The 9,526-nt window shown below is 38.4% G+C and overlaps 1 protein-coding gene across 1 annotated transcript in view; it reads right to left on the minus strand.

Moving 5' to 3' along the window:
- The window catches only part of MTHFD1 (methylenetetrahydrofolate dehydrogenase, cyclohydrolase and formyltetrahydrofolate synthetase 1), an 86,029-nt gene extending 76,510 nt beyond the window's left edge, over positions 1 to 9,519 (minus strand). Inside the window, exon 1 of the mRNA XM_072629617.1 lies at positions 9,297 to 9,519. Within this exon, the coding sequence (XP_072485718.1) occupies positions 9,297 to 9,337 (41 nt within the window). The 5' untranslated portion in view covers positions 9,338 to 9,519. The remainder of the gene's footprint in view (positions 1 to 9,296) is intronic.
- Positions 9,520 to 9,526: the final 7 nt, after the last annotated feature.

Consider the following 9,526-nt stretch of genomic DNA (forward strand, 5'->3'; position numbering starts at 1 on the left):
CAGTAGTGTTTTTCTGTAATCAGTCTCTTACTGTTGTGAGATTACAGTGCACCTTTTTGACTAAAGCATTTTGTGATATCTAGGAATTCTGTAATAATTAAGAATTTGGTTTGTTCTAATATTTTGGGAATTCATATTACTTAAGGATACTTTTGTACTAAGTTTTAATGGATTTTAATTTTAAAAGGTTTATTTTTGTTTCAAAGTAAAAAGAGAACTATCATTTTAAAGGTTTTCAACTAATTTTCTTCATAAAAGTTGAGTAACTGTTAACATCAGGACAAATTTTAAACTGTTTTAAAACAAAAGAAAATACTTCCAGAAGAAATATTTTAAAACAATTTCTCTTGTAAAACCTACTAAATTTTCATTTTCAAGACAATGTATTGATAAATATGTAATGATCTATAAAGCAGAAAAGATCTTATTGTTTTAATCTGAATTTGTAGTCATTCCATGGCCTAAGCAAAAGTTAAAATTAGTGTTTGAACTTATTTTCTCAAGTTTTTCTTCCAGAGTGTATATAATCAGAGGAGAAACTAACCTGTGAAGCAACGATGTACATCTATTCAGGTGTAAGGTTCAAGTTTGAAATCTCTTTTGTTAAGACAATATAGTTACGCTAGTGAAGAGTAATAACTTGTGAGCTTATCTTGTCTATGGTAGAAATATAAAGGAAAGTGAAGCAGTCTGAATGATGGGGTTCAGACTCTGGCAGCCTCCCTGAACTCCCCTTGAATCTCCCCACCTGGCCTTTCATACTCAAATCTGTAGCCAGATCTTCCTGAATTTTCCCACTTAATCTAGCCTTTCATATTCAAATCTGTTGCCCTTGGCCTAGCCTAGTCTTCCTTTGTCTGTTATGCCAGGGAAATTCTCTTTTATTAATACTCCTTTTGTGCCTATTTGATCGTAGTCTAAACTCCATGCCAGGTTTGTCTTTTCCAGAGTGCAAGTCATCAACCTCCAGATAACTGCTCAGGCTATGTACCCCTTGAACAGGAGCCACTAAGGCAGGGACAGCTCTACATCCAGTCTCAGCAGGAAGCAATTTCAGAAGCCAAGACCTTCATCCCTTACCCCAAAAGAGCTTGGGTCCCATTTCATACACAACTGCCAGGGCCTATTTTAGAGGGAAATAGACAAGCAGACAGCTTGCTCACACTGAAAGTTTTAGAAGCACAGCATTCCTACAACCAATTTCATCAGTCAGCTTCCATGCTTCGCAGGCAATTTCACATTACTAGAGAGCAAGCAAGAAGCATTGTAAAGTCTTGTCCACATTACATTCTGTTTTTGCCAGCTCTATCAAATACATCTATCAATCCTTGAGGATGCAATTCTCTCGAAATATGGCAAATGGATGTCACACACATCCCAGAATTTGGAAGGAATAAATACCTTCATGTGACTGTAGACACATATTCAGGTTATAATATTGCCACTAGGGCATCAGCAAAATTTGCCATTGATCATCTGTTTTGCAGCTCTAGGTATTTCACAAATTATAAGCACAGATAATGGTCCAGCTTATATGAGTCAAGCCTTTACTAAGTTCTGTCTGTTATACAGAATACAGCACAGAACTGGCATCCCACATAATCCTACTGGTCAGGCCATTGTAGAACGTCACAATCGTGACATAAAAACTCTCCCATGCTCAGTAAACTTTAGTGAATTGCTATCACCTCCAGGGTCAAATATAAAATCTGTTCCACATTCAAACAAAGCCATTTATAATCTAGTCTTCTCCTACCTTTCCAATCTTCTTATATCTTATTATACTCTATTTGCTCTCTGATACAGTGACACTGGCCTCCTGGCTGTTCTCTGAACAAGACACTGCATTTCTCAGCTCCAGGCATCTTCTCTGACTGTCCTCCAGGGTGAAAAGTTCTCCCTCATCTTAGCCTCCTGGCTTCCTTAAAGTCTCACCTTCTGCAGGAAGCCTTTTCTAATCCCTCTGAATTCTAGGGCTTTCTTTCAATTGGTTACTTCCTGTTTGTCATGGTCTCAACATATTTGCATATTGCCCCCACCATTAGATTATGAGCTCCCACAGGGCAGGGACCGTCTTTTGCCTTTCATTGTAACTCACTGAGCCTGGAACGTGCAAGTATTTAAAAAATGCTTACTCACTGACCAGGAACGCAACTCCTAAAGTATAGTGTTAAGATTTAAGAGATGTCAAGAAAAATAGAATTAGAAGGTAGAGGGTATAAGTTAAGGCGAAGGAATTCTAGCTTTTTGGGCTGCATACCGGGGAAAGTGAAGGTAAAGAATTGGTTTCTAGAAGCCAGAGGCTTTTTCATTTTGTCTTTGTATCTCCAGGGCCTGGCACAGTACTGCTTCTCTTTCTTCGCTTCCTATGTTGCACCTGCTACTCTCTATGATAAAGGGCATGGTAGACAGATTTAAGTAATTTTCTCTCTCCCCTTCCATTTTCAGCTTAAAGGTCTCTTGATCAGATTACCTGAGCAAAGATAAATATTTTTATTGGCCCTGGTTGGGGGCGCCACCTTCCTAGTCAAAAATCTTACCCAACCAGTGAGGCAACAGATTAAAGTGTAAACAGCACAACTTTTTTCTATTCCAATTAAATGAAATTTGGCTTTCATGAAGCTGGAATTTAGTTTTTCTCCATTTTCTGGCCAGTTTTGTTGGCCTGACTAAAAATGGGCAGAACAGATTACATTTAGGTAAAGATACAGATATAAGTAACATGTATAATTAATCAGTTTTACTAGTTGCTGTTTCCCAAGTCTAAAATAAATACTAATCTTTTTGCCAAGTGGAGCCAAACTACTTCTCTTTACTCCTAATCCACTATATCCAGATAATGTTAGGAATCCTGTAGATTCTCAACTGAAGGGTCTTAAAACTTAAATTCAAAATATCTGGGGGGTGAGAAGGAAAACCTGCAGCCTGAAGGTCACATATGACCATCTAGGTCCTCCAGTGTGGTCCTTTAACTGAATTCAAACTTCACAAAACAAATGTTTTTATTAAGTCCTGAGGAATTCACTATAACTTGGACAATCTATTTTTAGAAGGTTCTAATTATTGGGAAAATTTCCCTCACATGGAGCTAAAACTTAGCTAGGTCTAGAAAAGCCATTAAAGCAATTATGCTCTCAACTAGGGATTATATAAATACTTCTATTTTAAAAGTAGGACCACAGATACCAAAACAAATACACTACCAGTTTTTATGGAATGTATCGCAAATTCTACCTCCTTCAAATCTGTTCTTTATACTGCCATGACCTTTTTTTTTTGGAAAAAAAACACAACAGGACTAGTATCTTTAACATAATTTACATAATAGAGAAACTGAGAAGAAAAGCTATACAAGTAAAACAATACACCTTTGTGTGATCACTCTAGGTAAGTAAAAAAAAAAAAAAAGCTGTGTTAAAAATGCAAAGAAACTTCCAAAACAGCATTTAAAACATTCCATCCCAACTTTAATAGTTTGCCACCCCCATTCTATGATTGAATGACTCAATTCTCTGGCCTGAAATATAGTAAAGTTTACTGTTTCTTTCTCAAAGGTATAAATGACTACTTTGATTTCATAATATTAAATTATGTAATATATATATATTAAATTTCAAAAGAAATTCCCAAGGTTAAACTACTGGCAGGATCATAAAAAAGTACATAATTTAGATATGCCTTTCTCTTAATTTTAAAAAGAGAATAATTATAGGGTTTTCTTTAGAGTACAAATTGCCTTGAGTATGCAGTGCCTACAGAGATAAACTTTATACTTAGCACGATGGACAGACTATTTGGGATCCTCAATCTCAGCTGTAACTCTCACTAATTTTTTATTGTGTCTTCATACAACTCATTTAATTCCTTGAGTCTTAGTTACTGAAAAATGAGGACCTTGTACTCTATGACCTCTACCATTCCTTCCCAGTCTAATATTCAGTTGAGAAATCTCGATTCATTCTAATTCTGCCTCTGATGTTTAACTCCATAATCCAATTCTGCCTGAAAATACTTTATCATAAAACATGATAAAACAGAAACACACATAAATACAAGCCAATGACTGTGACACCACCTAATGTTCAATGAAGTGCACTTATTTTTTTTTTTTTTTACTTTAGCTACCCTAGTTGAAAAGTACATGTAGTTATCAAAAAACAAAGTTAACTAAAGGAATTTTCCAAACTAATTTCACACTATAGAAGAAAATTGTCTATTAGTCTGCTTCACTAATGTGACAGCAAAACTAAAATATACTGATCAACAAAATAAAGAATGGGCAATTAATGAAATATTTTCTTTGTACAATGTTGCAACCTCTTCCGTCTGTTTTTTCATCTCTAAAATGGGGATATTACTCAGACTAGTCTACCTCACAAGTTGGTTATGAGGAAAGCACTTTATAACCTCAAACCACTTTGGAATTTTAGCCATTTTACTCAGGAATGCATATGTTCTTATTTTTCATTCCCAAGTTAACAGAAATGTGTTAAGTTCTTTGACACCACATGCAGGCCTAATTTAAAGGTTTAGTAAGGTCAAATGAACCAGTATTTCACATTCTGACTTACGATGTCCTTTTATTCAAGAACCTCCAAGTGATTTTTAAATAAATCTCCACACATTAAAGTGGTATCTAAAATGTTGCTTTCTTAAGGAACAACTTTGAATGCTATGAAAGATAAATTACTGAATCTTCAACTTCACAGCAAGAACTGGCATCACCTGCAAGTCTTGTCTCTGATCACTAGCAGGGTTGAAGAAAGATATTATAGTTGAGCAGCTACATCATCAACTTAAAATTTAGCTATAAAGCTTCACCAAATTTTGATGTGCCCAGTCATAAAGAAAGTATTTGAACAGAGTATGTTTAACTTAGAGAAAAAGATTGAGGTGAAACACAGAAAGGTCAGTTACATGGAAGAGAACTTGACTTCTGTTTGTCCTCAGAGGGTAGAACTAGGAATAAAGGGTAAAGGCTACAAAGTAACCTGGCTACCTCCTACTTTTTCAGTCTTCTGACACTTCACTTCACAGAGCAGCAGCTCCCTACTTCACTGTGTAATCCAGTGGCACTGACCTCCTTGCTATTCCTCATGTAAGACATCCCATCTCCAAACTTCAGTCACTTTCTTTAGCTGTCTCCCATGCCTAGAATTCTCCTTTCTTATTTCTCCTTCAAGACCCAGATAAAATAATACCTTCGACTACATGCCTTTCCCAAGTCCCCTTAATACTAGCCTGTTGTCTTGGTTGATTATCTTTGATTTATATGGTATATATCTTCTAGGTTCTTGGATATCTGCATGTTATCTCCCCCATTACACAGTGAGTTCCTCGAGAATTCTTTCCTTTCTTGGCAGAGATGCTTCATAAACATTTGCTGACTGAATGACTTGTTTGTTGAATGATAAAGAGGCAAATTTAAGATAGTAGTAAAGTAAAGCAGAGCTATCCCAGACAGGAATGGGCTGCCTTTTCCCTTTCAGTGGAAGTCTTCAAACAAAGGCCAGATGATTCACTACTTTATGAGTTAGCCTAGGGGGCCCCTAAAGTGCTTTCCAATCCTGACATTCTGTGTGTAGCTGAGTCAGAATACAAATCCAGGAGTTCTGCCCCTAAGAGTACTGTTCTTTCCAAGTTCCCTGAAGTCGTTGGGATTTCTCTGTGAAAGATTCAATCAAAAGAATTGATAGACGAATAAGAATGACTGAATATTTCTAAGGAAAGCTTTCCTCACAGTTGGGAGGCAGAAGAAAAGAATTCTACATTTAGAATCCAGAGCAAAGTCAACAATTAAAATCATTTGGGGAAGAACCTAGCCTTCTGTCTTACAGTGATGGTTAAAGGGAAATCTTTGGTAAACAGAAGAGTCCTCCAGTCTAAGAGTGAGTCTTGGAGACTGCTTTCAACTGTTATTAGACAAATTCACAATCTGGTACAGGGTAAAATTACAAGAGCCACTATCAATTTTGTATTAACTTCCAGAAAACACAAGAAATGGTACTTCTGCAGCTCTTGCTTTGTTTGGAGCACAGGAGTAGAAACATGGCATCAAATCATTGCCATTCTTTCTTCTTTTCTTAGGATGGCTAGAATAGGGTTAACAGATCTTCCAAGGAATGTGCCTAAAACACTATAACAATGCTGCCTTTTCAAAAGATGTGGCTACATAATAGTTCAGTAGGTCAGGCTTCAAGTTTCAGTGCCTTCAGGTTGTTAACCAGCTCCTAATAACAACAAAATGATAACCCAAGTCATATTTAACTAGTTCAAAAATCAGTTAAGTTCCTACTATAAGAGAATATAAACTTCTTGAGGGAAGGGAGTGTTTTACATTGCTTTGCATAATATGACAGAGATATTTCAAGGGTCCAGTTTTCAATAGAAGTAATTTGGGGAGATAAAAATAATGAAATGGGCAAGCAAGAGGCCCAACTTTCATCTCTTTCATAACCATTCTTACCGAAAAAGACTTTCTGAGAGAAAAAAAAATACTTTGAGATAGTGTCATGTAAGTACATAGAAAATAAAAATTATTTTTAATTGAAACAAAGTACCAATAAAGTTAGCAATATATGGTGATGACAAGCAGAAAGGAAGCTGTAGGATTCCAACCAAGAAAAAACAAAAACAACACAAGAAAGGAGGGAAATAAGCATTTACTAGTGTCTGCTGTGTCTGCTATGTGCCAAGTTCTGTGCTAAGCACTTTAAAAATATTTCATTTTATCTCACAACAACCCTGGAAGGTAGTTGCTATTATTATCCCCATCTTACAGATGAGAAAACTGAGGCAGAGAAAAGGTTAAGTGACTTGCCCAGGTCACAGCTGGTGTCTGAGCCTACATTTTAACTCAGGTCTACCTGACTCCAGGCCCATCACACTATCCACTGTGCCACCTAGCTGCCTCTTTTGACACTGATCATAGGATCAAAGCTTTAGAGCTGGGGAACTTTAGAGATCAACTAATCAGGTCTCTTTATTTCACATACAGATGATGAAATTGAGGCCCAGTGACACTAAATAAGCACCATTTCAAATTCAGCATTAGGAAGAGCCTCAGAGACACTATCAATTATTGACCATAAAAAAATCCAACTCAAATCAGTCTTCCAGTCACATGGGTGCTTCACTTCATGACACCAGACAAAGGTCATTTACATTGTTGCTTTCCTAAAGAACTTCACTTAGGTTGGGAAAGTGAGGAAACCCACAGGTCCACAGACAATTTACAACTGAAAAAGAATCCTTTCTAAAACACACCTGACCTTAGCTTGAAAACATCCAGAATGAATTAATGACCTACTACTTTCAACCCAAATCTGGCCTTAGGCACTTAGCAAGTCACTCAATTCCTATCGGTTTCCATTTCCTCATCTGTAAAAAGGGGAAAATAATAGTACATACCTCATAGAAGTGTAAGGATAAAATTAAATATTTGTAAAGCACTTGGTGCAGCATCTGGCATGTAGTACATGCTCAGAAAATGCTTGTTCCCTTCCCTAGGCTACTTTTGGATAACTTCAATTTTGAGTATCAAGTCCTGAAATAAATCATAGCCATGAGGTGAGGTGATAAAGCATCTTTAATTGAGATAAAAGGGTGGCAAAACTGCCACCAAGGGGATGTCCCAAGAGTGCAGAGCAAAATGGATTTCTCATCTAAGAGACTGACAAAAGATTCTTTATAATTGTAGGAAAAGAGTGGGAGGAGGCAGCATGAGGTAGCAAGGCCTTAGTCATGAGACACCAGTGGCCCTTGGAAACCAGGGCAAGAAAAACCCACTTTAATCTGGCTATTTTGCCCTTCCTGCCATGAATCCCAATGAAAGGGGGCAAGGTCATTAGAACCTGAGATCTACCTTAAGCTAGCTTCCTTTATAAGGTAAATTTCCTGGGTAGAGATCGAATCAAAAAAATCTTAAGAGTAGGGATGTATGGACATTGAAATTCTGACATTACTAGGATCATTAAGGGAGTTCATATTTGTTATTAACAAATTTTCATTCATAATAATAACAATTTTCTATCACTAGGCAGCTTTTTCTCCTATCAAACCTTACTTAGGCTTTCTATTAACTTCTTTCCATTGCTCCTACTACTGTTTTGTGGGGTCAAGCAAAATAAATCAATCCTGTTAAACTTCACAAACTTTCAAATACTTGAATGCAATTCAACAAGCTTTTATTACATTAGGTGCCTACTATGTATAAAAGAGGAAAGAAAAAACAGTCTCTGCTCTCAAGAGCATCAATTCTTCAGCTACCCGATTTGTCCCCTCCTCTCTCCCAAACAAGTTTTCAGTTTAAGAAACTGTAATTTCTTCACTCTAAATGGCTACCCAAATACTGTCCGGTTTACATTTCTCTGTGCATCTCTAAACTCCAAAAGTATGGTTTGGGAGCAACTATTAGAAGTTGCCTTCTCAGTGTACTAAGAACAGCATTCCTGGACTTCGCTACTTAAGTTGTGTCAGTTATTATGTGACAGAGGGTCCCCAGAAGCAGGATTCAAAAAGAACGTTATCTTTTTTATCCACAGCTTCAACCTTACAATTACAATAATGCATCAAAACACTCCCCTAGAAAACCAGTCCTCAGGGAATTTTAGCTTCTACAGCTTCGTTAAAAGGAAACACACGGTTTCGATCCCACAAGAACTATCTGACAATTACATCCACCAAGTGTACTTTTGGGCTATGGTAGGGTTTGTCAATTCCTCAGTCCCAGTGAGGTTCTCAAAGGCAGCAACAATGAAAATGATCATTGACCCGTCTTCAATACTAGGGGTGGGAAAAGAGGAGAAAATAGTATTTGGGTTTTTTCTTTTTTTGCTTAAACAAGTGCTAAGATTCCTTGGATTCCAGGAGGGGACCGTCCCAAAGCGCCCCCTTGATTCCAGACAGTATAGACATAGGAGTGGTCCCTGCGGAAGGAACGTGCCATCTAAAGATACTATTATCTTAATAGGAAATGTTATTAAAGGAAAGGGCAAGTCATGTCCCAGGCCACCGAGGGAGTGTCGCACTACCCTGGGAGGATGGGAGAAAGACAGATCCTACTTGGAAGCCTTGCCATGAACTTGAGCCCTCTTCTAGGACCCAGGCCCACCTCTGGAAACAAGTGCATCCCTGACCAAGTTCCTACGAGGCTCTTTGCTCCTCCCTGGACAACTCTGCTTCCTTCCCTCCTCCCTCGGAGCAAGATCCAGAGACGGACGAGGGGATGTGGGGCCTCTCCACCCCCAGTCCCGCAGCCCAACCCAGCCCCTAAACTGGAAGGACTCGTGGCTTACTCGGAGACCACCTTCCCGTCGAGGATTTCTGCTGGCGCCATGGCCCTTCTCTGCCCACAGCCCTCTCCAAGTCCCACAGTCCTCCAGCTGAAAGACACCCTGCAGCGGCGCACCACCAACAGACCCCACGTGTGGGCCACCAGGAGGCTCGATAGCTACTGCGCAGGCGCTGGAATTGAGGAGGGCTCGCGCGCGCGGTAAATCGAGAAGGGGGAGGGGTGGAGGAATAG

This window comes from Notamacropus eugenii, chromosome 1 (genome assembly GCF_028372415.1).
Source record: "Notamacropus eugenii isolate mMacEug1 chromosome 1, mMacEug1.pri_v2, whole genome shotgun sequence".
Classification (NCBI taxonomy): Eukaryota; Metazoa; Chordata; class Mammalia; order Diprotodontia; family Macropodidae; genus Notamacropus; species Notamacropus eugenii.